We start from the raw sequence: 27,957 nt of genomic DNA on the forward strand, positions 1-27,957 counted from the left end.
CCGAGAGTTGCACTGGAACTCCAACATCTGACATCTGCCTTTGTCAGAGGGGGCAAAGAAACACTGGAACAGTGGGATACCATTCAGATGGGCGGCCACAAGGTCTGCAGAGAGAATCGTGGAATTGTGACATTTCCTGGTTGGGAAGAGTCTCACAGGGATCATCCAGCCCAGCTCCTGTCCCTGTACAGACACCCCAACAACCCCACCCTGGGCACCCCTGAGATCATTGTCCAAGCACTCCTGGAGCTCTGGCAGCCTCGGGGCTGTGCCCATTCCCTGGGAGCCTGGGCAGTGCCAGCACCCTCTGGGGATGAACCTTTCCTGATCTCCAACCTGAACCTGCCCTGACACAGCTCCAGCCAGTCGTGTCCCTGGTCACCAACATCCTTCGTTTGTATCTTTATCCCTGTTTATAGTGAAGAAATACCATTTGTTCTCTGCGTTGTGTGATTGCCGCTCCCGCGGCCCGGCCGGGCCCCTCAGAGCGCGGCCCCTCCGCGCCGCCAGGGGGCGCTCGCGGGGCGCCTTTCCCGCCTAGCGGCGCTCCAAGATGGCGGCGGCGGCGCTGTGGCCGGGGCTGTGGGCGGCGGTGGCGGCTCTGCTGCTCCTGCTGCTCTGGCGGCGGCGGCGGGCGGGCGGCGCGGGCCGGGTGTGCGTGGCCGTGCTGGGGGACCTGGGCCGCAGCCCGCGGATGCAGTACCACGCGTTGGCGCTGGCCCGGCACGGGCGCGAGGTCGCTCTGCTGGGCTACCTCCGTGAGTGAGGGGCGGCCGGGGCCGCGGGGCCGGGCGGGGCGGCCGCGCCGCTGACCGGGCTCTCCCCCCGCAGAGAGCCGGCCGCACCGGGACGTGCTGCGCTGCGAGAACATCCGGCTGGTGCCCGTGGCGGAGCTGAGCGGGCTGCGAGGTGCGTGCGGGCCGGGCCGGGGAGCCGAGGCTGCGGGGGGAACGGGGCGCCGTAAAGAGCGCGCAGCGTGTGCGGGCCCAGCCCCGCCGCACGCACAGCTCCCAGCCCTGTCTGCCTTTCTCTTTCAACAGGAGCCGCTGGAGTGAAACACCTGCCGGTACATTGGTGCTGTTCACGGGCACTGTGAAATAGGGAAATCAGTCATTCTGCCTCCTTCTCCCCCACCTTGTGTTTAGCCCTGATGTCCAGAGCAGCTGTGGCTGCCTCTGGATCCCTGGCAGTGTCCAAGGCCAGGCTGGACACTGGGGCTGGGAGCAGCCTGGGACAGTGGAAGGTGTCCCTGCCATGGCAGGGGGTGGGATGAGATAAGCCTTAACGTCCTTTCCAATCCAAACCATTCAATGAGTGTAGGATTTCTTTCCATACGAAATACAGAATGAGAATTTGTAGAGATCACAAGATGTTTACATGGCTTTATAGTGATCATAGCATAAAATCGCAAAGGTCAGAAAAGCCCTCTAAGAACATTGAGTTCAATCATTCTGCCAGCACTGCCAAGGCCGCCACTAAAACATGTCCCCAAGTGCCACATCCGCTTTTAAATCCCCCAAGGCATGGGGACCCCCCACTGCCCTGCGCAGCTGTGCCAGTGCCTGACCACCCCTTCCATGAAGAAATGTTTCCAATATCCAACCTCAACCTCCCCTGCCACAGCTTGAAGCCATTTCCTGTGCCTGTTCCCTGGAGCACAGCCCGACCCCCCCGGCTGTCCCCTCCCTGTCAGGAGTTGTGCAGAGCCACAAGGTCCCCCCTGAGCCTCCTTTTCTCCAGGCTGAGCCCCTTTCCCAGCTCCCTCAGCCCCTCCTGCTGCTCCAGCTCTGTTCCCCAGCTCTGTTCCCTTCCCTGGACATGCTCCAGCCCCTCAGTGTCTGCCTTGGAGTGATCCAGCCTGTCCAGATCCCTCTGCAGAGCCTTCCCACCCTCAAGCACATTGACACTCTCACCCAGCTTGGACAGTGCACCAATCACTTACCCAGCCCGTTCGTAAAGTGTGTCCGTTTTTGTGTTATTCTGCTCCTGTCTCTGCAGAGCTGGCTGTTCTGATGTTCACATTTCTGTGGGGAGAGCTGTAACACCAATACCTGTTTTTCTGTCGCTTTGCAGTGGGGCCAAAGCTTGTGCAGTATGTCCTGAAGGTACTCGTGCAGTCAGTGCAGTTACTGTACACGTTGCTGAGGATAGATCAGCCATCCTATATTCTTCTTCAGGTGTGTTTTGTGTTGGGACTAATTTCAGTACAAATCAATGGTGCTACAATACAGGGTGATTTTAGCCATCTCAGACAATGATCTAATTATTTCAGAGCTGAGCTGGCCTTTTCAGTGGTGTAAACATGTATGCAGGTATTTTTTGGCTCTAAACTTTGATTGGTCTGTTAACAAGTCAAGTTTTCTCTTCCTGTTCTTGTGCTTTCAAACTTCATTGTCATGGGTAGCAGTAAAGAATAAATCTTATTGGAAATGTTGGTGTGTTTATTGGAGGGGAATTTTGATCTTGATGCAAGGGTTAAATTTGAAGTACCTGCCAGTGTTCATAAGTGAATACAAACAGTTTCTGTTCATGAAGCTCCTTTAAGGTGATGCAAGTTCAGTTTGATTTCTTGCTTCTGGTAGTTGCTTTGTGTTTGTCACTTGGTCACGCCCGACGCTATTTTGGTTTTGTTTTTGAGCAGAATCCCCCAGGCTTACCCAGTATAGCTGTTGCCTGGGTGGCAGGGCTGTGGTGGGGGAGCAAACTCATCATTGATTGGCACAACTATGGGTACAGCATCATGAGCCTGAGTCACGGGAGGAGCCACCCACTGGTCCTGATTGCAAAATGGTTTGTGCACTCATTTCTGCTCTTTGTAAATGATGTGCCTTGGTGAATTCAGAATGGAGGCCAGTGGGGAGGATTTAATTGGCACAGGGAGGGGTTTCTGGGCTTTGCTGTGTGGTTTCTGTTCTGCAGCTGCTTTGTTGAACATGTGGGAGGGGGTTGCAGGAACTGGGCAGGTTGTTTTTACCTACCAATGCAAATGTTGATCTTGTTACTGGAATTTCTTTTTATGTTCTGGGTTTTTTATTCTCTGATGCTGCTTTGCACTCCAACTCTTCTTTGAGTAGCTCCTTGCTGAATATAATTGGTTATGTGTAGTTAAAGGCTTTAAAGGCTTTGGAGAGTAGGAGTCCATGAAAAATTGGCAATCAAATTTCACTTCTGGGGGCAGTTGGGTTTCTTTGGGTTTTGTTTGGCTTTCATCAAGCATGGGCACTGGCTGCAGTTGCTGCAGTTGCCTGCCTGTTGTTTCTGACTGATATTTCATTTTTTTGTCAGGTATGAAAAGCTTTTTGGGCGCTTGTCTGACTATAACCTGTGTGTCACTGATGCCATGAAAAAAGATCTCTGGGTGAATTTCAAGATAAAGTAAGTCATGTGCCTCAATTTAGTGTGTGTGTGTGCTAAGTAAATGACAGAAGAGATCCCTGAGGATTCAGAGGGATCTTAGAAAAGCAGCTCTCCTGAGCTCACCCATCACCACTGAAACACATCAGCTGGGTTTGTGATGGGCCAGTGTGGTGTGGGCATTCAGGAATCATCCTCCTTCTGGACTAACACCCCCCTGGCTGAGGTGGCTGTCCAGGAGCCATGGAAGTTTGCTGCAGGCTGCCTGTGGAGCCAGAGAGGGTCAGGTGTCCCTGGGATTTGAACAAGTACTCTGGTCTGCCAGCTTGTCTTGAGGGCTTCAGGAGCAGTTGTGGAGTAAGTTTGAAAATCAGAGCAGTGATGTGTGCAGTTTTCACAGGGGCATTGCCCCCCTAGAATAAGCACACAAGAAAGAGGTTCTTTATTACTTGTGCCCACCTTTCTGTGTTCCAGTAAACTTCAGGAATGCAGAAAGTTCTAAGAGTCAAAAATTGAATTACTTTGCTGTATTGCTTTGGTTATTTTTTTCTGATTACATTGTTGCAGCCTGCTGTTGTACCATGTGCATATTGTTACCTCTGTATCTTATTTAAGCTGCACATTTATTTCCTCCCAGGGCTGTAACGTTGTATGACAGACCAGCATCTTATTTTAAGGAAACACCATTGGAGCTCCAACACGACTTGTTCATGAAACTTGCCAAGGACTACGAGCCCTTCAAACCACGGTATGTGCAAGTGCAGCTGCCCCTGCATCCTTAAGCAGGGCCCATGGAGTTGTTCCCAAAGTCCTTGTGTGGGGTATTGTGACCCCCAGCAAGCACAGGGGGCACTGAGGTGCCTCAGTTGTCAGTAGAGAGGCCAGAAGAAATGAGAGGATTGAGCTGTGGTAACAGAGGTGGTAGAAGTGTTTTGTTTCTAGAGCAGTTGGCACTGAGGCAGTCTGTGCTGAGTGTCTGGGGTGCAGCTCTGCAGGTCTCTGCTTCCCACTGCAGTGCTTGGATGCTTCCTTAATAGCATCCCTTCCTTAATTACCCTGCACAGCCTTCAGGATCTTGGGCCAAGGGTTAAACACTTCCCTCTGGCAGTGCAGGATGAAACCTACAGCAGATGTACCAGGGAGCTGACTTCACCAAACTAAGGCCTGAAAAAACAGTGAAATCCACAGTGCATGGTGGAAAGTTTTTGGAAATGGCCAGCTCAGAATGTGTAGGTTTGTCACTGTAGGACACGAAACAACAGGAACACACACACTGCTGTTCTCAAGGTGAAAAAAGGGAAGTTTATTTTCTGACTCCAACATATTTAGATTTCTAAAAGTGACAGTGGATTGGAGGGTGAAAGTGCCACCACTCCAATGACACTTGACAAACTAACAGTCTGTCAAATTTCTCTTCCTCTATAAAAGAATGCAAAACAATAATTTATTTACAGAAAGTGTGTGAGAAAGTTCATGTCAAGAATGTAAACATCAAAAAGCTTTGAAAATCTTAAAAAATCAAAGCAGCATAGGTTCTCAGTTTAATTAAATAAATGTGCTTTTGGCCTCCATGCTGTGGTAAGTGTGAGACAGACTGTGGAAAGGGAGGCTGACTCTGCTCAACTTGTGAAGGAAAACATTTGGCTGGAAAGTGGAATTGTGCCTGTAGCAGCAGGAAAGAGGGAAAAAAAGAGGGCCTGCCCTGTCCTGGTATTTCTGTCATGTAATGATTCTGTTTCTGCACAAGTTGAGCAGCAAATCCGAAGCCAAATGTGTGGGCATTGGTGGCAGTTGAGCAGAGTGCTCCCTGCTGCTGCTGGCTGTGAGCTCATGCTCAGGAAGTTGTGTTTCCATAGTACAGAGCTGTCAGCTCATGCTCAGGAAGTTGTGTTTCCATAGTACAGAGCTGTCAGCTCATGCTCAGGAAGTTGTGTTTCCATAGTACAGAGCTGTCAGTCCCGCTGCCGACAGATCGGCCTTCACCCAGAGGGACGGCAGCAGCGGCAGCGTGCTCAAGGCCAGGGGCCGGCCCGCCCTTCTCATCAGCAGCACCAGCTGGACAGGTTGGGAATCGCTTCTATTTTCCAGGTCAAACAGGGCTCTTTGCACTTTGTCACACTTGAAGTTGTGTTTGTTCTTTGTTTTCCTGGGAGAGTTTGAAGACGAGGTGTGTATGATGCAACTAAATGTTGTGTAACTTAAATAATATTGCAAATGAATGATTTTATTTGAAGTTGGATTTTAATTGTAGAGCTCAACTTTGAGAATGATTAAAAGAGGTTTCCTCTTTGTTTTTTTTTTAGCTTTCATTATAGACATATGATCTTGCATGGTGTAAAACAGATTGAGAAACTTAAATATTTACTCCTTACTGAGCACCCTGCACCCTGAAGGTGCCTCTGCCCATGGCAGGGGGCTGGGATGAGCTGAGTTTTAAGGCCCCATCCAACCCACACCAATTTGTGTGTTCCATGATTTCTGATGATGTTTACTACATAATTATGTACATTTTTTCCTCTGTGTGAGGAAGGGAACAGAGACTGGAAACAAATCCATTGGCAGTGACCATGGACAGAATTGTCTTCATCTTTGAGTAATCAGGGCAGTTTTTACACTTAATTCTTAGTTTCAGAAACCAGAAAATTTTAACTTGATACCTTCAAAGATGTAAAGTATTTGTAGCTGGTTTGTCTGTCTTGTCACAAACAAGGAAAATAAATAAACACTGTATGGTTATGGACTTTTATTTATGAAAATGAACTAGGGGATTTTTAATAGAACATTTTAGTAAATAGTAACCTTTAAATACAAACTATGTACTTAACCTTTGAGTACATGGTCTGTATTTAAATTGTGTAGGTGAAGGTGAGGAAAATCTCAGTTGTTATTTAAAGTCAAAAATGAAAAATAGTAGAAATAGGAATGTTACTAATGAAGCCTTCTCTTTCAGAGGATGAAGACTTCTCAGTCCTTTTAAGAGCTTTAGAAGGTTGGTATGAAGGAATTAATCTCACTCTTTCAGAGACCTCTTCTGGACATTTAAGAAGGGTTTTGCTAAAGAGCAATGCTTCTATATTCAGGTGAAAATGCAGTTGTATTTGATCAATTAGCACTAATTTCAGATTAGTAATTGAAATACAACAGTGAATTTAATTAGAGGAGTTGGCAGGGAGAGTTAAATCTCTCACTGGCTCCTAAACTGCAGCTTTATTTTCTGAGTTATTACATCTACTCTCCACAGGTATCTGCTAATGGGAAGGGAGGGAATACTTTGTCTTATCTTGTAGACTTTGCAGCTGCAATTCCAAATTGATCTATTGAAGCAACTGATTGGGGAGCAGTTGGAGAAATGCTTCATGCATAAACAGTCTGATTTATTTCTGGAGGAGTCTGTAAATGTTAACATTGCTGGATTTACTGCTGTGTTACTCATACATGCTTGTAAGGAAATTGCTTACAGTGGGAAGGTCAATAATTAATGCACTGTCACCACTCTTCATCCAAGCACCCTGAGATTTGTCAGCTCTGACCAGTGTTTTATCTCCTCCAGATTATGAGAGGTTTATCGAGGAGGGAGCTGAGCTTCCAGCTTTGGTGTGTGTGATAACAGGTGAGAATGTTTGTTTGTGTTACAATTCTCCCAGTGCCAACAGAAGCTTTAGTTGTCACTTCTGTTCTGTGCTGACTCTTCTGTTGCTGGTGGGAGAGAGGAAGGACTGCTGCCTTTGTGTCTGGTTATCAGGACAGTGATTTACAGCTGAGTTATTGCACCGTCCACCAGTTATGGCACATCCTTCAAGAGCCTCCCTGGCTGCTCCAGCTCTGCATGAAAAACAATCTAAGGCCAATGGTGAGATGATGCTGCAAAAGCAATGTCAGGGGAAGCAGCCCCAGGCTGTGACAGGGGAGGCTTAGACTGGATATTGGGAGGATTCCTTCATGGGAAGGGTGCTCAGGCACTGGCACAGCTGCTGGGTGGAGTCCCCATCCCTGGGGGAGTTGAAAGCCCTGTGGGTGTGGCACTCAGGGCGTGGGTCAGTGTTGGCCCTGGCAGTGCTGGGGAACAGTTGGGCTTGATCTGAGAGGGCTTTTCCAATCTTAAAAACTCCATGATTCTGCATTGATGGGAAACTAATTGAAACACTGAGTGAGAGAAGTCCACGTGCACATTCCTTTCAAGGAAACTTCAATATTTTCATGTCTTTTTAGGGTACCACAAGTGTTGTACCCTGTTTGTGCACCTCATCCAACAGCAGCTTGTATTTCACAGACCACATGACTGTTTTCAGTCATTTTCATAAAACATTTTTTTTTGTGTTTTACACAGGTAAAGGACCTCTAAAAGATTATTACAATGGACTGATCCACAAGCTGCACTTTAAGCATGTCCAGATCTGTACACCATGGCTGGAGGCTGAGGATTACCCTCTTCTGCTTGGTAAATAATGGGAGATGGAAAAGGCTTGAGGATGTGTGGGAAACAACTCAGCACAGTTGCAGGAGGCTGATGCAGACTGGGAGAATACAGCCAGGAATGTTGCTGGTTAGTGACAGGATATTCATGGATTTGACTCATTTCAGCAAAGCTGCTGAATTCCTCTGGCTGGCTTTTCCCTGCTCTCCCAAGAAGTAGCTGTGCTGTTTCAGCCTGTTCTGGGAACTCTTTGTTTCTTCCAGCAGTGCTGAAATACAGGTGCCTGTGCCTGTTCTACTTTACCTTCAGGGTCACTCCCGTAAAGGAAGTGAAAATGTTGTTGGCTGAGCAACCAAAAGTAGCTGAAATTCTAAATTTACATGTCATTGGAATGTTATTCCCTCAGCATCTTCATTGCAACAGCACAAAGGGGGAGTGATAGGAGTGATGGAGTTATAGAATACATATTCAATGTGATCTTCTTTCTGCAGGGTAAGAGCCTGACAATTTATGTGGCTGTAAAACATTGTTTATTTGGTCCTTTTTAAATAATGAACAAAATGTCTGTAAAATCACACTACAGTTCCTCTGTTTGAGCTGCCTTCAGCTGGGAGAGGTCACTAATGAGGTCACAGTGATACTGATGGGACTGTGATGGGGTTTTCCTTTACTTACCCATTTATAGCAGATTAAGAGGCACAAAGGCTGTTTTAAGATACATAAAACTTCAAAATCCCCTTTAATTTAACATGTACTCACTATTTTTCTGAAACATAACTAATTTTGAGTCCCAAAACATCCTGTGCTTTTATTTTTTCCCCCTGATTGCTTGAAATCATGTCTGGGTAGTTGAAAGTTTCACTTGCTCCATCCAAAGCAGCACAAAAATAAAGGTTTGCAGGAGTTCAGAGGAGCTGCCTTCAGAGAGTTCAGACTGTGTTGTGTTGGATTTCAGGCTCAGCAGACCTGGGGGTGTGTCTCCATAAATCCTCCAGTGGTTTGGATTTGCCCATGAAGGTGGTGGATATGTTTGGCTGCTGTCTACCTGTGTGTGCAATACATTTTGAATGGTAAGAGCTTATTCTGTTACAGCTCAAGGCAATCACATAAAACAATATTCTTACAAAGGCAGAGTTCAGCAGCTACTGCAGGAATTCAATGAGATTCCTGTATTTTGCCTTTTTAAAAATTGAATAAGATAGAAATCAAGGTTGGTTTAAGTTTAAAAGTTAATACTAGCTTCTACAAAACTGGGAGCATTTAGTGCAAGCACTTGATTTAAAATAATCCCTGTATTCCATTGTTTCCATATATTTAATTTTAAAAAAATCTTTCTTCTGCATAGACACACCTGTTCAGTGAAAGGCTGAGTGTGTGCATGGGCATTCTTGGAATTCATGGTCCCTTGGGAAAACAGTAGCTTTATAAAAGAAGATAAATTCCTGTGAAGATTTCATGATGGATCCTGGACAGTTTTTCCTTGTGGAAAAAAAAATCTAGTTTTAAAGTAGATAATTGCCCTGGTTTTTAATGGATGTCCAGATGAGTGGCACAAAGACAGAATGAGGGCCCTTTGGTACAGTTCAGAGTGGTAGATTTAGTCTGCCATGGAAAGGAGAAGTAGTCTTTAGCTGTTTAACACTGCCTGTTTAACTCCATGATGTCAGGTGTGGGGCCATAATGATACAAATACCCTGGTTGGTCCCTTTGGGTGTCACTGGGCAACACTGTAAATGTCCCACTCCTGCTCTTTGCCTCAGTTGTCCTTTGGTGGTTTTTTTCACAGTTTACATGAGTTGGTGAAGCACAATGAGAATGGGCTGATATTCAGGGACTCGCAGGAACTTGCAAAACAGCTGAAGGTAAAGACTCTGACTGATTTCTTTCCCCCCAGAAATAACCCCAGAGGTTCCACTGGGTGAGCAGCCTTTTCAGGTCTGAACATCACCTGTGTGTTTTGCATTCTCACAAGGCCCTGCCTGGCCTGGTGAACATTGTTTGCCTCACTTCTGTTTGAATGTGAACCTAAAGCTGGCAAAAGCATTTCAAATTCTGTCCTTGTTCTCTCTTCATGGGGCCAGACCCCAGAACTGCAGCTGTAGTTGAGGGTTAACACTGGGGAGGCTGGAATGAGCCTGAAATGGAACATGATAGTTATTTTTCTGTGGTTTTGCTTTTTAAATTACAGATGCTTTTCTTGGATTTCCCAAGCCTGGAAGGGAAACTTGCCAGCTTCCGAGAGAACCTGCGAGCGTCCCGGCAGCTGCGCTGGGACCAGAGCTGGGACCAGACCGTGCTTCCCTTGCTGGGCAACAGGGAATGACTGGGGGCAGGAGGGTGTCCAACACATTCCTACAGCTGCAGGGATTTGGAAAACTCAATAAAGATTTTGTATTGTCTGCACTTACAGTTTCAAACTCCTTTTCTTGGCTCTCACACTTCTTTTACAGTTTCAGCTTCCTGGGTGAGTAGGAGATGCTGAAGGTGCTCAGGTTGTTTGTTGTGTGAGAACCTGTGCTGTTTGAAGGGCTCTTTTTGGTGAAGATCCTTGAATACAGATAGAAATTATTACCAGCTTCACCTCCTGTACAGTCAGCACTTAGTAGGTGATTTGGGTATGGTTTCTTTGGCACATGGCAGATGCTTTTAATTGGAGTTGTTTCATTTCAGCTGGTCAATTCGATGGCCAGTAATTGCCCAAGCACTGAATATCCTCCTGTGTGGCTTTATTGGGACAGAACCATTTTGTTTCCAAGTTGTTTTTCCTTTTGACAATGTGTGCAAGGGTGTGGAAGCACAGCACTGGTGTGTGACAGCTTTACTGGGCACTTAGAGCAAAGCAGAGCTTGCAGTGAGTGTTGTCCCTGTACTCAGAAATGAATGTGCCCATTTACCTTGGGAAAGAACTTAAAATTCCTCTCTTCTTGAGCAGATGGACAGAAAAGGGAAAAATAACCCCAAAATACATGAAGAAATGTATAACTTAGAAGGCACTTTGCTTTGTGAGTGCTTGCTCAGGTACAGCCTTCAGCTTTTTATTAAGCTCAGTATTCACATGCAAGCCTGATGCTTACAAGATTTTTTTCATCGCCTTTTTGATGATAAAATAGATGTCAGTCATTGGTGAATGTACTTGGCTTGGACTGTGTTTACTGCTCCTCAGAGCTCCTGCTTCAGGCTGGGAGGTGAGGACTGGGTTCTGCACCAGCAGTTTTAAACTCTGACTGAGCAACTCTTGAATGTCTGCTTTTGTCAAAAGAGAAAAGGTGAAAATAGGGTCAAGTTGCTTTACTGCAGGAATTTGGCAAAACCTCCAGCTTATGAATTGAAGAGTGATCCATATAGATTGATTTGCCAATTTTTTAGTGGTTTTCTCCTGTTTTCTGTCAAAATCCTGTCCAGAGGTTTGGCCATTCCTGTGCACATGGAGGTGGATTAGGCACTTCTCTAATTAAACAGTAATGCCAAAGGCTTTAGAGAGGTCACCTCCTCATATAAAAGAACTTTTTAGATCCAAAATGAGCTCTGTACAGAACCTTTGTCTTGAATTTTGTGTAACAGAGACAAAGGAGCTCCTGTGTGGGCTGCCAGTTTGTGTTTACTCTGGAAATAACACCTTTGAGTACTTTCTTTTTGGGGACAGGGAGCCAAAACCTGGGCTGGGGTTATTTCTGCTTGATCCCAGCAGTCATGGTCTTATGCTTGAAGAATAAGAAGATTCTTCAGGTCCCAAGTTAGGTAGTTTTCTCTCCATTGCTACAGAAGGAGGAGGTTGAAGTTTTTTCATTCCATTTTAAGTAGTTTTTAATAGAGAAAAGGAAGCTAAAAGAGAAGAATGAGCATCACTTTGATTTTTGTGCTTCAGGACCAATGCTGCCCAACAGGAGAAGGATTAATGGATGATGGGAAGTTTCAGAGCAGGGGAGCTCTGTCCTTCCTCGTTGCAGGATACCTGGAACACTGCTATGGAGAGTGATTCCTTTTCCAGTGCCAGCCCTGCCTGGATTCCCAGCAGCCACTGGGAATGAAGTGGCAGTCCTTCTGTGAGAGAAAGGGACATTAATTGTGACTTGTCATCACTGCAGAGTGAAGATGCAGCAGAGTTATCCTGGGACACAACTACAGGTACTGGTCACTGTTTATTGGGGTTTTTAAGCCAACCCAAACTGCAAGGATACACAGACATAAAACACCAGAGTAGACTATTACAGCTGCTTTTAAAACCAAAACCTATTGATTACTCTGAAACATTGCTTTGCTCCCTTGTCTGTGGGAGATCCTCACCCTGTGATCCTGCAGGTTGCCCCCAGTACTTACAAATCACAATACAGATGGAAAAAAGCCCTGCTTGAATTCTGCTGTCTTCTACAGAATCCAAGTGAAGTGGGATTAAAGCTTTTTGGTTTCTTTTACTTGAGGTTCAGTCACTTCCCAGGGGCAGCTGCAGGCTTGGATCCATGCTGGGAATTAGAGGAAGGACTCCATGTGTCCAGCTGTATCCTCAGGAAATCATTTCCAGAATTGAGGATAATTTGTTACAAGGCTGAGACATCTCCTGATGGTTTCAAAATTCCAGTTCTGTCTGCCAAGCCTATATAAATAGCTGTAGAATAGTTACATCTGGCTGCACATCATAGAGAAAATTACAGCTGCTGTGGGCTGGGATCACCTGCCACCTGATCCCAACTTTATCTGTGAAGAGAAACACTGAGAATCACATTTATGTCTAATAAAATGAAGAGCAAAAGTTGCATGACAAGTTCTGTAAGAAGAGATCTTTAGCATGCTGTGATTGACAGGCAAATACTTATGAGTGTTTTTTTAAAAATCCCATTAATGCCTCTGCTGCACATTCAGTGTCACTTTGTGAATTAACCAGAATTTCACAAAATATCTTGAGCTGAAAGAACCCACAGGGATCATCAGGTCCAGGTGGTGAACACCAGCTGAACAGAAAAGACATTGCAAAAATCCTAGCCCCAAATCTCTATTTTATTTAATCTCTAGTTGGAGGTTTTTGTCAAAAGAGAAAAGGTGAAAATAGAGTGAGGTCAAAGAACAGGTAAGATAAGATAAGGGTCTAGGCTGCATCTCAGGTGTTATCACTGACAGTGCAGCACTGATGGCTCCCTCCTTTAAGCTTAAAACTCTTTTTACTTTCCTGTTGGCACCAGACTTGCAAATCATCCCTCACAGCTGTGAGCTGTGATAGCCAGGATGTACCCAAAGGTGAGTTCCAAGCTCCTGATGAAATCAATGTGCAAAAGCTACTGCTCTTAAATCCAGCTCTAGGATAGATCCTGCTCTTGGACAATGCTCCTGCCCCTCTCTACCACAGAACAAGGAACGGGGAAAGACACAAAAAGGCAGAACTATGGAACACTGGATGGAACAGGCACCCACCCAGCTCAGCCTGGAACAGCTGATACGTGTCTGGATTTCGGACTGTGGAGGCAATGAACACCTCAGGAGCTTTCCTGTCTGCCCTGGAGGTGGAGAGTTTCTGTAGCATCCCAATGAGGGCTAAAATTATCTCAGGATCATACACCACATCTACAGAGGGAAAAAAAAAAAAGAAACATACAATATTTATTGAGAATTGAGTAAAAACCAGAATAAAAACTCCAAAGCAGAAATAAAATCTTCACAGTGTAGGAGAATATTGACATTTTATGGGCTATGTTCTCATCACTAAAAATCAGTGCTCCTTTTTGTAAATGGATTGTCAGATATTTTATTTAAGGCTATCCTAAGGGAGGAAGCAGAACTACTGAGTTGGTGCTCTGCTCCCACTGCCCTTGGCAAAACAAACCTGCCTTGTTAGAAATGAGTGGGTTAGAGGCTGCTGCCAAGGACTTGCAGATGTTTTCATCTGGAGTCGTGCCCTGGAGAGCAGAAATGGTGGTGAGAGGTCAGGAACTCCAAGGGGAGCAGAATGCTGATGCTCAGGGGGGGCTGCTCCTGCACAGAGGTGTGCAGGTGTGTGCACCACTGCAGTTACTCGTGCTGCAGTGTGCCAAGGGCACAGCCTGCTGCAGTGAGTAACAGCAAACAGCAGAGAGGTGTCAGTGCCCCTCAGCTCTTGCCTTCAGAGTCCAGCTGGGGCTGGTTTGGGCACTGAGCAGTGTCACTGCCATTAGCTACCATGCAGTGACTTCATTTTATACAACTCCCATTCACTGCATCCTGTGATACTTGGGATGCCAAAGTCATTTTTGCACCTGGATTCTCAGGTTTTTCTTTGCAAAGCTCCAAATCAGGGTGTAAGTCCTACAGCTGAGACATTCTGCTCTCACTAGCTGTTACCATCATTGTCCTACTGTCACCAGATTTTCCATGTTTGGGTTTTTAATAAAACTCCCTCTGAACTGATACACAGACAAGTACAAACACAGTCTGTAGCTGGCTGCTGTTATTCTGTTACTCCTCAAGAGGCTGCGGGGTCACTGAGCCCTGCCCAGCCCGCTCCCTGTGGGTGCAGTACCTGCTGCAATCACAACGTCAGCTCTGAGAGCCAGCAGCTGTTTTTCTGTCACTGAGCCCCAGTCAAGCTCAGCAACAATCACTTTTGGGGTTTGGCAGTTCTGTCCTTCCAGCTCCTGTCCTTGGGACTCTGTTTGGATGCTCCAGGTCACGTCAGGCTCCGGGGTGAGGCCGTTCAGCTGGAGGTTTTCCCCCAGCTGTCTGAGAACACGGGGGTGGCAGTCACTGAATATGAAAGTCCTGGGCTGGCAGCTCTTGCAGATGGCAATTCCAGTGAAGCCAATCCCACTCCCCAATTCCAGGATTGTTCTGAGGGTAATGGAGTAACAAGTACTATCAGGACTCTGCATTGAGTTAGAAATCAAAACATTCTAAATATAATTAAAGGTAAAATCAGTTCCAGATAATTACAATCATTTTTGAGTGAACCATCCACACTCTAACCTTTGTCCCAAGCAACTGGAGAGTTGGGAATAACTGAGGGTGGAATTGTCAGCATAAAAATAATTAGCTGAAATGCTGATTTCTGTAAGGCACAAAGCATTCCCACCTGGCTTTAGCCATCTGCAGCACAGTTGTTTCCACCTCAGCTGGCTCTCCAGTTTTCAGTCAGTGGAGAGAAACAGACACTGAGCAGCACAGTTCCTTCCCCCGTGAGCTTAATTATTATTAAATTATATTTCCTCAAAACTCTTTGCTCATCTTGACTGCTTATAAAGTAAGTGAAAATTTTGTGATCAGAGCTGCACACTAATCATCTAACATAGATAATCCTTGGTGAATCCCATCATGGAGGGAAGGTCGTTAGTGAAATTACTGAAAACTGAACAGCCGCCCTCACAGAGCGGGTCAGACTGCACAGTGCAAGGGCTTGATCCCAAACCATGTCCTAAACCAGGCCCTCTCCTGGCTTAAAGTTTGGCAGAAGAGACAAGAGCAGCAATTACTCAGCAGAAAAAGGGTGTGATTTCAGTTATTTGTGCACAGTCTGTTATCAAATATTTCTGTTATTAAATTACAGTTGTGTAGCTCACAGTATCAGAGGGCTGGAGCCCCTCTGCTCTGGAGCCAGGCTGGCAGAGCTGGGGGTGCTCACCTGGAGAGGAGAAGGCTCCAGGGACACCTCAGAGCCCCTGCCAGGGCCTGAAGGGGCTCCAGGAGAGCTGGAGAGGGACTGGGGACAAGGGATGGAGGGACAGGACACAGGGAATAGCTCCCACTGCCAGAGGGCAGGGCTGGATGGAATATTGGGAAGGAATGGTTCCCTGGCAGGGTGGGCAGGCCCTGGAAGTGCCCTAGGCCAGGATGGGCAGGGGTTGGAGCAGCCTGGGACAGTGAGAGGTGTCCCTGGACATGGAATGATGTCTCTTCCCAGCTAAAGCATTGTGTGATCCTGCAGGATCACAGGTCTTTCGTGCAGCCCTGCTGCTGCCATACCTGCCCCTGAAGAGGCTGGGGTTCTGCAGGGCCCACTGGGCCAGGTGCAGGGCAGCCTCCCACGTGAGGAGCCCCGTGGTGCCCCCGGAGATCAGCGCTGTGCTCTCGCAGAGGCTCACACAGTCCCCCGAGGGCTGTGGGACACAAGGAGGCAAAGATGCATCAGCACAGGCCATGATGGAGAGTTTACAATCAATAGGAGCACCTGGAAAAAGGCAGGAAGCACTCCAGGCTTCAAGGTGTGTGGCATTCACATTCTCTGAAAAAATTCCTTCACCCAGGGTTTTCCTCCTGGGAAGCTGAAAGGCAGAGAGAGGCCTCATGGAAAAGGAAAACAATTCTTATCTCATTTGCTTCTCCTGTGTTGTGCTCCTCTGGAATGTGTTTGGAGATTGTTTACCAAAGGTGATTGCCTGATTGGGTTCTGCTGTGAGTGGTTTTCACTCTTTGGCCAAACAGGGCCAAGCTGTGTCAGACTCTGGAGATCCAGAGTCACGAGTTTCCATTATTATCTTTTTAGCATCCTGTAAGTATCCTTGCTGTATTCTTTAGTATAGTATTCTTTAATATAATATAGTATAATAAAGTAATAAATTAGCCTACTGAGAACATGGAGTCAGATGCATCATTCCTGCCTTGGTCAAGACACCCTGCCTTTACAATAAGGGTGGGTGTTTCTAAAGCCAATTATTGCTTTGTGTTTGGGTGAGTAAATGTGGTTTGGAACAGTGCAGAGTCAGTTTTTACCAGTAAGTAGTTTTTGTAACAGTGAGTAGATTCTTCTTCTTCTTTTAGAACATCTGCCAGTGCCTCATAGAGTTCATCCAGGGGTTCAGCTGCTGTGGATTCAAGCTGTAGGGGAGGAGAACAGGGCAGCTCTGAGCATCACACTGTCACGAAAGAGAAAACAATTGCACTCGAAGCCCCATTTTAGTACAGTGTATTTACACTGAATGTTGTGGTTGGTTATTACATGGGGTATCCTCAAGGAAAAAAAAAAGAGAAAAACAAGTGAAAAATAAACTGAAAAGCAAGAGGTACCTTTTTGATGAGCTCAGTCAGGAAGCCCCTCCTGTACTTGGCTGAAGGGGGATATTTCACACATAGAGGGTGAAGAATTGTCTACAATGAGAAGAACCATGGAAACCAATTACTCAGGGCAGGGTTTAGGAAAGGCACTAAGGAGGACCATTAATTGGGTCTGGGTGCCATGAAATGCTTTGGAATTTGTGCAAGAGATGCTAAGCCAGAAATTGAAATGGGATGATTTCTGACAGGTTTGTGAGTTTATATAACTGTGGCCACAGACTTCTTACTTTTTGTGGCAACAAAAATATCACTTTTCAATAGAGCAAAGAGGAAAACAGACTGGAAAGAATGCAATTTACTCTCCTCCTCCTTTTGCTCTTCTCTTCCTTCTTTCCGTTTTGGTTTGCTGCCTGATTTGTGATCTCCATCCGCGGGGACAGTTTAGCACCCCCATTCCCTGTATCCCAAACATCCCATTCACCACATCAGTGCTCTGGCACGATGGTCTCAGTTTTGATCTATGAACACCCAAATACCGGGCAAAGAAGGAAATCTGCGGTTCTGCGGGGCCTAACGAAACACCGGATCACCGGGACCGCGAGTATTTCTGAGCAATTCCGGCGGATTTGGGACACCCCGGTGATGGCGACTCCGAGCCGTCCCTCACCTTGTGCAGAATATCCGCCAGCAGCGCGGAGTCCGGCGCAGTCCGCAGGCTTTGTTCGAGTTCCTAGAACAGGATAAAAAAAATAAATAAACAACGCCGCGGTGCCACCTTCCCCCCCGCCCGGCCCCTCCGTACCGGCCAGGGCAGCGAGCGGAGCGGCCGCGCCGCCAGGAAGCGGCGCTGGAAGCGCAGGGCCAGCCCCGGGGGCGGCTCGGCCATGGCCCGGCAGAGCTCGGCCGGGCAGGCCGCGGGTCCGGAGCAGGAGCCGCCCCGAGGGCGGAGCGGCACCGCCCCACGGCGCCCGGAGCGCCCGAGCGGGGATCGAACCCGCGACCCCCGGACACGGCCGCGGCTCCCCCGCAGAGCTACCCGGGCCGCAAGGGGGCGCCAGGGCCACGCTGCCCGAGCGGGAACGGAGGGAGCGGGAAACACTGGGATGGGGGGAACACACACCGGGATGGGGGAGGAACACACACCGGGATGGGGGGGAACACACACCGGGATGGGGGAAACACACACCGGGATGGGGGAAACACACACCGGGATGGGGGGGAAACACACACCGGGATGGGGGGGAAACACACACCGGGATGGGGGAGGAACACACACCGGGATGGGGGGGAAACACACACCGGGATGGGGGGGAACACACACACCGGGATGGGGGGGAACACACACACCGGGATGGGGGGGAACACACACACCGGGATGGGGGGGAACACACACACCGGGATGGGGGGGAACACACACACCGGGATGGGGGGGAACACACACACCGGGATGGGGGGGAACACACACACCGGGATGGGGGGGAACACACACACCGGGATGGGGGGGAACACACACACCGGGATGGGGGGGAACACACACACCGGGATGGGGGGGAACACACACACCGGGATGGGGGGGAACACACACACCGGGATGGGGGGGAACACACACACCGGGATGGGGGGGGAACACACACCGGGATGGGGGGGAACACACACACCGGGATGGGGGGAACACACACCGGGATGGGGGGAACACACACCGGGATGGGGGGGAACACACACCGGGATGGGGGGGAACACACACCGGGATGGGGGGGAACACACACACCGGGATCATGGAGCACTGGCATCGGGGAAACGTGGAATCACTGGATCAATGAATCATTGGGATCATAAGAACCATGGAAACACACAATCACAGAATATTGGAATAATGGAACCAGGGGATCATGGAATAGCCATGGGCAGGGACACCTCCCACTGTCCCAGGCTGCTCCCAGCCCTGCCCAGCCTGGCCTTGGGCACTGCCAGGGATCCAGGGGCAGCCACAGCTGCTCTGGGCACCCTGTGCCAGGGCCTGCCCACCCTCACAGGGAACAATTCCTAATTCCCAATATCCCATCCAGCCCTGCCCTCTGGCAGTGGGAGCCATTCCCTGTGTCCTGTCCCTCCATGCTGTTGCAAGTGCACTTGCCCCATCTGTCCCGTCAGTGCCCTGCAGGCACTGGAAGCGGCCCCAGCTGAGTTCCCCTGAGCTGTTCTTTCCCCAGACCCTCCGGGTTCCCCGCGCTCCCCTCACGGCAGGGCCGCCACCTCGGCAGCCTTGCCTGGCGCGTCACAACTGCGCGCCCCGTGACGTCACCGCCGCGCGCCGCCGCGAAGGACACGGCGCCCGAGCGGGGCCGAACCGGAGCGGAGCGAAGCGAGCCGAGCGCGGCCGAACGGGAGCGAACCGGAGCGGAGCGAGCGGCCCGGACGGGCTCAGGCGCCATGAGCGGCCCCGCGGAGGATGAGAAGCTGCGGGTGCAGCAGCTCCGCGTCCTGCGGCGCCGCTGGCTGCGGGATCAGGAGCTGAGCCCGCGGGAGCCCGTCCTGCCGCCACAGCGGCTCGGGCCCGTGGGCGCCTTCTGGGAGCGCTTCCTGCTGCCCGGGGATCCCTGGCGGCAGCAGGTGAGCGGCGGGACGCGGGCACCGCGCGGCCTCGCCTGGGCCGCTGGCCCGGCCTGACCGTCCCCTGTGCCCGCAGGTGCACAAGTTCTACCAGGGCGGCCGCTTCGTCCTGCTGCGGGTGCTGCTCCCCGCCTGGGCCGCCACATACTACCTGAAGTACCACGTCCAGGTGCGTGCGGGCCCGCCGGGGGGATGGAGCGGGGGTGGTCCCACAGCGGGTGGGTGAGGGTGCTGCTCACATTTGGTTGCAGATGAAGGTTATTCCCCGTGGCCTGTTCACCGCTTGTGTTGCCTTGCTGAGGTAGCACTTATATATAAATTTAGTGTGATACTTCATCTTAAAGAATCACCTTTGTGACAACCCAGCTGCAGAGCTGCTCCCAGATGTGGGGCCAACAGCAGCAGGACCTGGAGCTGCTGGAGAGAGTTCAGAAGAGGCCACGGAGATATCCCAAGGGCTGGAGCCCCTCTGCTCTGGAGCCAGGCTGGCAGAGCTGGGGGTGCTCACCTGGAGAGGAGAAGGCTCCAGGGACACCTCAGAACCCCTGCCAGGGCCTGAAGGGGCTCCAGGAGAGCTGGAGAGGGACTGGGGACAAGGGATGGAGGCACAGGACACGGGGAATGGCTCCCACTGCCAGAGGGCAGGGATGGATGGGATATTGGGAATCAGGAATTGTTCCCTGTGAGGGTGGGCAGGCCCTGGCACAGGGTGCCCAGAGCAGCTGTGGCTGCCCCTGGATCCCTGGCAGTGCCCAAGACCAGGCTGGACAGGGCTGGGAGTGACTGGGGATAGTGGAAGGGTTAAGGCCCCTTCCAGCCAAAACCATTCCATGATTTATGGCACAGCTTCTCCTGTGATCCAAGCAGAAAAGCTGTGTCTGAATCGTCCCTGTCCTGCAGGAACAGCCCTGGGAATAACGAGGGCAGTTGGTATGGGGAGGGAAAGGGGCCAGCCCTGCCCTCCCTGGCAGGTGTGACCGTGGCAGCCTCAGGTATTTCTCTAAGTAGTGGAAGGTTTAACAAGACTTTTGCTTAGCACAGTTTGTATCCTGGAAGGGTCATGGTGCCTATTTTGAACACCTTTGTGCTTTCTCCAAGTAACACTGTTCTCTTTGCCCCTTCCCTGTGTTCTCCCCCTGCTTCCAGAAAGTGCCGCACGGGGTGGTTGTGACCAACCCACGGATATTCCCAGTAAGTCTCTCATGGCCTGTTTTATCTTCCAGCTGTGTCACACAGACAGGAAGGGGTTTCCAGGGAGCTTTGTGCAGCACCTGGGAAATATCTAGTGACAGCTTTCCCAAGGGTCCTGTGGGAGCACAGGGACAGTGGGTTTGGGCTCTTCCATCTTGTCCTCAGTCCCCGTTACAGTGCTACCTGTCTGTAGCACCTGGCTGTCAGAGCCTGGCTGATGCTGCCCATCCTGGGTGGAAAATACAAACATTCCCTTTGGGAATGGGTGTTCAAAGCCCCAGTGATTATTAACACTTGGAATCACACAGGAGTGGCTCTGCTTCTCCTCATTAAGCCCTGAGAATGTTGGTTCTTGCTTGGTCCCAGTTGTCCCTGAAGGTCCCCCACACTCAGGTCTCCCCAAAGAGTTGTGTCCCCTCAGCTTGGGACAAGTTTCACAAAGCATGGTGTCACAATGTTTGGTCTTTTCTGTTTCCAGGCGGCTTGAGCTGTTACGGATTGATGTAACAAGTCAGAGGGCAAATATTCCTGCAGATCAGCTCTGCCCTTTCTGGCTGCTGCCCATTTTTGGCATAACATCTCCTAATCATGCTCTAAAATAAAATTACAAAATATTCCATCCCAAACAACCTCAAAGCAACAAGCTGAAGGTCAAGCTGTTGGCCTCTGTCTTCAGCCTAATTTTTTAGTTGAGTTAGGTCAGCTCAGCAGGCCAAGACTTGGCTGGAGCTGGAACAAGTGGCACTGGGGCAGCAGGTTGATTTTTGGGGGATTCCATGGCTCTCCGTGGGCTCTGGGCCGTGGGGTTGGACTCACTGATCACTGCTGGAGGGGATTATGCAGTGCTATAAGTAATTTTTAAAACAGAACAGGTTCAAAATGTGTGGCCACTGTTCTGTAGTGAAAACAAGGGGTAAAGCAAGAACAAGCTCCAGGTAATTTTGCTGTGATGTTATTTCAACATTCTGGGGATGTTGGGGGAATGAGAGTGTTCTGAGTGAGTTGTGATGAGATTCTTGCCTGGAAGTGGGGACAGTTGCAGGTTCCCTGAAGGAAGGCTGTGCAGGGGGAGTCTGGATGCCACAGAGAATGCTCACCATGCTCTCTTCCCACAGGGGGACAGGATTTTAGAGACTGGAGAGATCATGCCACCCCTGAAAAAAGAGCACCACAGGCACCACTAATGGCCAGGAGCTGATTTCCTCTGTGGGTGAACATGGCCAGAGCTGCACCTGCTGTGTCTGTTCCATAAAAGAGTCTTCATTGTGCATTGTCTCAGCTCCTCTGTCATTTACTGTCTCATTAATCCGTGTCATTCCAGGTGCTCCTCCTATGGGAGTTCATTATTGCTGGATCCTGGGGATCTCCAAGGCCTTTCCTCACCTCTCAGTGAGACCTGGCAGAAGGACAATGTGGGCCTTGGGGTGACAAGAGAGACACTCTGGATCCCAGGGATTTTGTAGCAGGCTGCTCCAAGGAGCAGAGCTGAGCCCCTCACACACACTTGGTTCTCCTCTCTCACTCTACCAAACCCTTTCTACCAACCCCTTCTGACAGACTTCCAGTGAAAACGTAGCTTCCACCTATGTCATCCCACCTCTCTGCCTAGGGAGGGTGGCAGAAGAGGCACTGCTGCCAAAACCCCTTTTTACCACTCTTCCCTCTGCCTTCAGCCCTTTCTGAGGAAATCTTCCAGCCCCCACATACCTGGGGCACTTTGTACTGGGAAGACTGGTCTCTTAAAGAGCAGTGATCCCTGTGGATCCCTTCCAACCTGACATATTCTATGATTTGAAGGCTTTAGTAGGTACTTTGGGGATAGGAATAGTTCAACCAGCAATCCAAAGGGTAACCTGGGTGGCTGTGACACAATTCCCTCGTGGAGCCATGAGAGAGCAGCCCAGCCCATGTGTGTGAGGAGCAGGGGACAGGTCAGAGCCCCTGCACTGTGTTTGGGGACAGCCAGACCCCTCATAATGGCTCTGGTAGGGACTGGAACCATGGCAAACACAGGGAGTCAAAGGAGATGAGGGAGGCCATGGACCCCAGGCCCTTGCCAAAGCCACATCCCTTTCTTTCCTTGAGCAAAGAGTGGCTCAGGGTGGGACAGCACGTGGGGAATGAAGTGGGGGGCAGTAGGGTCCTCTGGGTCATCACTGGGGAAGGCTGGGGGTCACTTGGGGGATGGGGGAGTGAGCAGGGGCTGTTGGGGAGCACTGGGAAAGTAGAAAGTCAAGGGGGAGCCTGGGTATTGAGGGGTGGTGGGGTTGGTAGAGGGACTGCAGGGGGATGAGACATGTCCTTCCAAGGCCCTGAGGGTCCCTGTCACCACCCCTGCCACAAGGTTGCCCAAGTGCCACAGGGAGCCCACCCCCCTGGCCAGTGACCAGGGGAGGCCTTCCCTCCCTGGGCTCCCCTGACACCTCCACCCCACTGAGGACAGCTGGGGTACCCCAAATCCCCGAGCTCCCCGTGCACTTGTGCAATGCTTGTGAGGAACTGGGGACTGTGACTTCTCCTGAGGACACCACACACCCAGGGGGATGCCTGATACTCCCAGAGTCCCAGATTCCCCCAAGAAGGCCCTGATACTCCCAGGACTCTCCAATTCCCCTAAGGAAATGCTGACAACTCTCCTCTAGTGAGAATTCCCCCAGGACTGCAGGGAATTCCTGGTACCCCCAGAGTGCTGTGAACATTCCCACAGCTCCAGCAACCCAAGAGACACCCCAGTCCCCCATATCCCCATGATGTAGGGCCCAGGGGGCCATTTTAGACCACAGACTCAGTCCCAAGGACAGGTGTAGGGCCCTGGGATCACTGGGGGTTTTGGAACAGATAACCCTCGCTGAGTAGAGGGCATGGATACCTTTCTCTCAAGCAGGGAGAGGTCTGAGTGTCATAACCACACCAAAAAAGACAACAGAGCACCTTGAACATGTCCTGGCACACCTGCAGCAGGATCATTCATCTCCATCCCCTCAGCTGTCCCACTGCAGGTGACAGCACGTGGTGCTGGGCAAGCAGGAGGAACCACGAGCCTGGTGTCAGACCAGGCACTGCTGACAGCTGCTGGAGCTGTGCAATGACCATGTGCCTTCACAAACACAGTCTGGATCTCCCCTGGGCCATCCCTGTACCTCCCAAAGTCAAGTCCAATTTCCTGCATCCCAAAAATGTGGGAGGTGCATTCTCTTGATAATGAAAGCAAAATCTGGATTTGTACCATATTGTTTCCTCAAGTGCCATCAGAGTTGCACACACAGATACTACACACAGCACTACATCTTTGCAAAAGTTTGAGATCCCTACCACTAAAAACATATCACTGATCAGTGACAGATGCACACATAGATAATCACAGAGTCATGGAGTGGTTTGGGTTGAAGGAACTTTAAAGCTCATCTTGTCCCACCACCTGCCACGCGCACCCACCTTCCACTGTCCCAGGTTGCTCCAAGCCCTGTCCAGCCTGGTATTGGACATTTCCAGGGATCCAGGGGCAGCCACAGCTGCTCTGGGCACCCTGTGCCAGGGCCTGCCCACCCTTATACAATATATCTACATTATATATTTAGTCAAGGATTGCATTGCCTTGCACCTGCCTTGCACCTTCCATTGCAACAGCTCAAGGAGGAAGATCTCCTCCCAAAACAATGATGGATCTATGGCTTTCTGTCCTGCCCTTTGACAGCCATCAGGACCTCCTCATGCTCAGGCTGCAGCTGGAAGGGTTGAGGGCAGGCACCAGGAAAGAGCCACTTGCCAGTCTGGAGGTCACAACAGAGGTGAGAACTGAGGGAAGGCTCATTCAAGCTTGGTGTCCTGGGAAACGAGGGCTGTGGAAGATCCTGGGATGTGGAACATGCAAACCCTTTCTCTCTCTCACCTGAGCTGCCTCAGGCAGGAGCTGCTGGTTCCAGCACTACCAGAACACAATGGGAATTCTCCCTGTGCATCCTCCAGTCCCTGCCAACCCTGGGTGGGTACCCTTGGGCTTGGCCAGCTGGGTCTGCTCCAGGCCACCTCCCACCCTCTGGGGTATCCCATGGCACAGCAGCTCGGGATCAGTGCCAGGGGAGCTCACAGAGAGATCCAGAGCCGAGTCTGGGCCGACACACGTCGATCCACAGCTGGTTGGATCTCAGCTGTGCGAGTCTATGGCGTGGGGATGGTGCCTTGAGTTTTGGCTTTTCTGTTTTTCAGATTCTGTGCTGCTGTAGTGTGCACTTCAGAGCTTCATATCAGGGGATGGTGAGCTCTCTTCACGGAGAAGGGAGACAAAACAATTCATTCCCTAGCTGAGGGCCAAGGACAAATGATCCAAATCTCTGGCCCAAGAGCACAAACAACGTTTGTGAGAGAAAAATAAGAAGGATGGAACTGCATGGGCTGGAGCTGTAATTGGACAATTAACTCCAATATGCAAATGGAGCAGAACTTATCAAAGTGAGAGACCCCATGACATTGTGCATTTTGTGACCATTTGGTTCATCTTGGGCACAGCTCCAGGAAAAGCCATGGAATGGTCATTTTAGGAGGCATGGCAGGCGAAGAGAAGCTGGGCAACAACACTTGAAAATTATTGTTTTCTGTGATGAGGTTTGCTCAAGGCAGAGCAGGAGGTGACATTCCTCTCACCTTTCATTCCCAGGAATGCAGCTCACTGCAATATTGATGCCTCTGCTGCACCAACTGAATGTTAAATCCACTTTATCATCAATGACAGGAACAGGAATTTCTCTGGAATAACTGGAAACCTCTGTCTTTCTGCAGTGCTCATAGATGTGATGGGAACTGCCAGTAATGGGCCTCAGTTTATCCAGCTGAAATTAGGGAATGTGGATCCCAGTTCATTGAATTTCTGACAGGCTGGGAGAGCTGGGGGTGCTCACCTGGAGAGGAGAAGGCTCCAGGGACACCTCAGAGCCCCTGCCAGGGCCTAAAGGGGCTCCAAGAGAGCTGGAGAGGGACTGGGGACAAGGGATGGAGGGACAGGACACAGGGAATGGCTCCCACTGCCAGAGGGCAGGGCTGGATGGGATATTGGGAAGGAATTGTTCCCTGTGAGGGTGGGCAGGCCCTGGCACAGGGTGCCCAGAGCAGCTGTGGCTGCCCCTGGATCCCTGGCAGTGCCCAAGGCCAGGCTGGATGGGGCTTCAAGCAACCTGGGACAGTGGGAGGTGTCCCTGCCCATGGCAGTGGTGGGATGGGATGAGCTTTACAGTCCCTTCCAACCCAAACCTTCCCACAATTGTAACTCCTAACTGAATGAGCTGAAAACATCCACTTTTTAAAACCTTCTAACTGGGCAAAGTTTGCTTCATACAGTTATTCTCCAAATAAAGATGGTCAGGCTGGTGACATGATTCCAGCCAGGAACTCCCTATCATGCCAGAGCTGGGGTCTGTGCTGTGAAGATGTTGAAGCCCACACGAGCTGCAGGGGCTCCTCTGCTGTGCTCTCATACTCATTAATAATCCTGAGCACAGCAAAAGGAGCTGAACCCAACTCTCCACACATGAGCTTGTTTTGGGTGCTTTGAGGAGCCACCTGCTACTCCATAAGGCTGAGCAGATCAGGGATGAAGGCACCCAGCAGCTCTCGTGTGACCTCTGGGGCCAGGACCTGGACACATGAGGGGAGCTCATGTGGCACCAGAGTGCAGCACAGAATGTCCCCGAGTGCCCAAGCTCCTACTCCAGGTACTGCTCCATAGCTGGTGACAGATCTTACTGGAAACACCCACCATGGTGGAGCCAGAGGATTCTTTTAAGCCCAAATTCTCCCATTCCCTGGTGGATTCTGAGAGATTTTGCCCTACAATGGGCAAGGCAGCCCCAGTGGCCATGGCAGGATTCCATTGCAGGGCCAGCAGTTGGACTTGATGATCCTGGTGGGTCCCTTCCAGCTTGGGATTCCATGATCCTGTGATTTTGGAGATAGCTGCTCTGTGCTTTCTTCAGGCACTGCTGGAGAACTAAGCCCATAATTTCCCCAGACCAGGAATCCCATCTGTGAGTGAGGGCAGCATGGGGCTGCTCCTTCCCGGGGCCACCCCAAAGAACAGCAGCAGAACTGTGTCTGCAGCCTCTAGAAAAGATGTCTGCAAATAAATGTGTTGACATGACTGGCAGTCACATTTTACAGAGGGATGAAGGGAAGCCCAAGCTCTTCATCAGCTATTGGCCCCTGCATTGTCCTTCAGAAGGTCTCATGAACATTTGCCATTTTAGCACCCCACAGAGAAAGCCTGGGCTGCCCTTTGGGGAGGGTCCAACAGTCTGAAGAGAACATTCTCCCTCTTTAGCAACTGTCGTGTTCCACTTAGCAGCCACTAATCGCCCTCCAAGACTGGTCGCTTAAATGATGCTGCTTTTGCTGGAACAACGACCCCCGACTTCCCAGCAGGGTGTGCCGGACCAGCTGGGCTGGGTCCCATCTGGGGCCCCCTCCCCGCTTTCCCTCGCGGCTCCGGGAGGGAGCAGCCCAGCACGGAGAGTAGAACTGCTCCCAGCTCTCATCTCTGTGGGGTGGGAGGATGTGAAAGTGCTTCTTAACCCGGCAAGTCTGGCCTTGGGCAGGGTCGGGACGTGGGTCAGGACTCCGAGGCTGGGTGGGTGCAGGCCCCGGCCCGGCCCGGCCCGGCCCCGCTCCCCCGTCCCACGTCGAACCGCGGCTGCACATCGCCCGCAGCGCCGAGCTGATCCCTGCCGGCTCCACCTTCGCTTCATGTGCCGCCAGGTCATTAAAGCTGTAATTACGAGCGGCTTCTGCCCAGGTTGGCTCAGCCGCGGGCTCTGATCCGCGCAGGGAACGCCCGGATCCTCTATCCCCTCACGACGGCGCCTTCAGGGGAGCGCCGGGGACGCTCAGGGGCGCACGGAGCCTACGTGTGAGGGCTCAGTGCCACACATCCGCCTTTCCCAGACGGCGGCCCCGGACGAACGGAGCCACGGAATCCCCGGAGCAGCCAATACCCCCCGGCACCCTCCGGAATCCTCAACGCAGGCAGGTCCCACCGCCCCCGAGGCCAGCGCCGCCTGCGCTGCGACCCCCGGCCGGGGGTCGGCGCTCTCCCACGGGCCGCAAGGCACGCTGGGAGTCGTAGTCCTCGCCCACCGCACAGCGCCCGCCGCCCCTCACCGGCCGCTGCGGCCCGCGCCCTCCGCGCGCCCGGAGCTCGCCGGTCCCTCGGGCCCGAACCACCGCTGCTGCCCGGGGCTCCTCCGGGCCTGCCCCGGCCCCGAACCGCCGCTCCCGGTGCCCCGCTCGGCCGCAGCCTTCCGCTTCCTGCGCGCGACGCCCCTCGGGGCTCGTAGTCCCGCCGCGCTATTCACGACGGTCCCTGCGCTGTCTCCGCGCCGCACGCCCGCGGCCGGGACGGGGCGCTGCGCCACGGCGGCGGCGTAGGGCGGGCGCGGGGCTCGGGCGGGCGG

At 51.0% G+C, this 27,957-nt stretch overlaps 3 protein-coding genes across 4 annotated transcripts; 2 read left to right on the forward strand and 1 right to left on the reverse strand.

Moving 5' to 3' along the window:
* The first annotated feature begins 585 nt into the window (after positions 1-585).
* On the forward strand, positions 586-10,126 carry ALG1 (ALG1 chitobiosyldiphosphodolichol beta-mannosyltransferase). Its single transcript, XM_084216644.1, has 13 exons — positions 586-758; positions 832-909; positions 2,074-2,177; positions 2,642-2,790; positions 3,286-3,375; positions 3,992-4,102; positions 5,302-5,417; positions 6,305-6,343; positions 6,905-6,964; positions 7,682-7,792; positions 8,724-8,838; positions 9,555-9,630; positions 9,957-10,126. Exons 1-13 carry the CDS (start codon positions 695-697, stop codon positions 10,089-10,091), a joined length of 1,248 nt encoding a protein of 415 aa, XP_084072770.1. The 5' UTR covers positions 586-694; the 3' UTR covers positions 10,092-10,126.
* Positions 10,127-11,650: 1,524 nt separating this feature from the next.
* Positions 11,651-17,648, reverse strand: EEF2KMT (eukaryotic elongation factor 2 lysine methyltransferase). Of its 2 annotated transcripts, XR_014616543.1 has the most exons (9): positions 17,520-17,648; positions 17,385-17,447; positions 16,730-16,810; positions 16,436-16,540; positions 15,689-15,822; positions 14,253-14,560; positions 13,172-13,321; positions 12,086-12,460; positions 11,651-11,809 (listed from the first exon to the last, which is right to left on the reverse strand). XR_014616543.1 is itself a non-coding variant. In XM_084216516.1 (8 exons), exons 1-8 carry the CDS (start codon positions 17,601-17,603, stop codon positions 12,360-12,362), a joined length of 1,026 nt encoding a protein of 341 aa, XP_084072642.1. In that variant the 5' UTR covers positions 17,604-17,648; the 3' UTR covers positions 11,903-12,359. The 2 variants fall into 2 exon arrangements, 1 of the variants encoding a protein (XP_084072642.1); XM_084216516.1 differs by lacking the exon at positions 11,651-11,809 and having other exon boundaries at positions 11,903-12,460.
* Positions 17,649-19,019: 1,371 nt separating this feature from the next.
* On the forward strand, positions 19,020-21,790 carry NDUFB6 (NADH:ubiquinone oxidoreductase subunit B6). The gene is made up of 4 exons (XM_084216402.1): positions 19,020-19,327; positions 19,404-19,496; positions 20,474-20,518; positions 21,634-21,790. The coding sequence occupies exons 1-4, from the start codon at positions 19,148-19,150 to the stop codon at positions 21,700-21,702; spliced, it is 387 nt and encodes a 128-aa protein (XP_084072528.1). The 5' UTR covers positions 19,020-19,147; the 3' UTR covers positions 21,703-21,790.
* Positions 21,791-27,957: the final 6,167 nt, after the last annotated feature.

Source organism: Fringilla coelebs (assembly GCF_963513975.1).
Source record: "Fringilla coelebs genome assembly, chromosome: 16".
Taxonomy (NCBI): domain Eukaryota; kingdom Metazoa; phylum Chordata; class Aves; order Passeriformes; family Fringillidae; genus Fringilla; species Fringilla coelebs.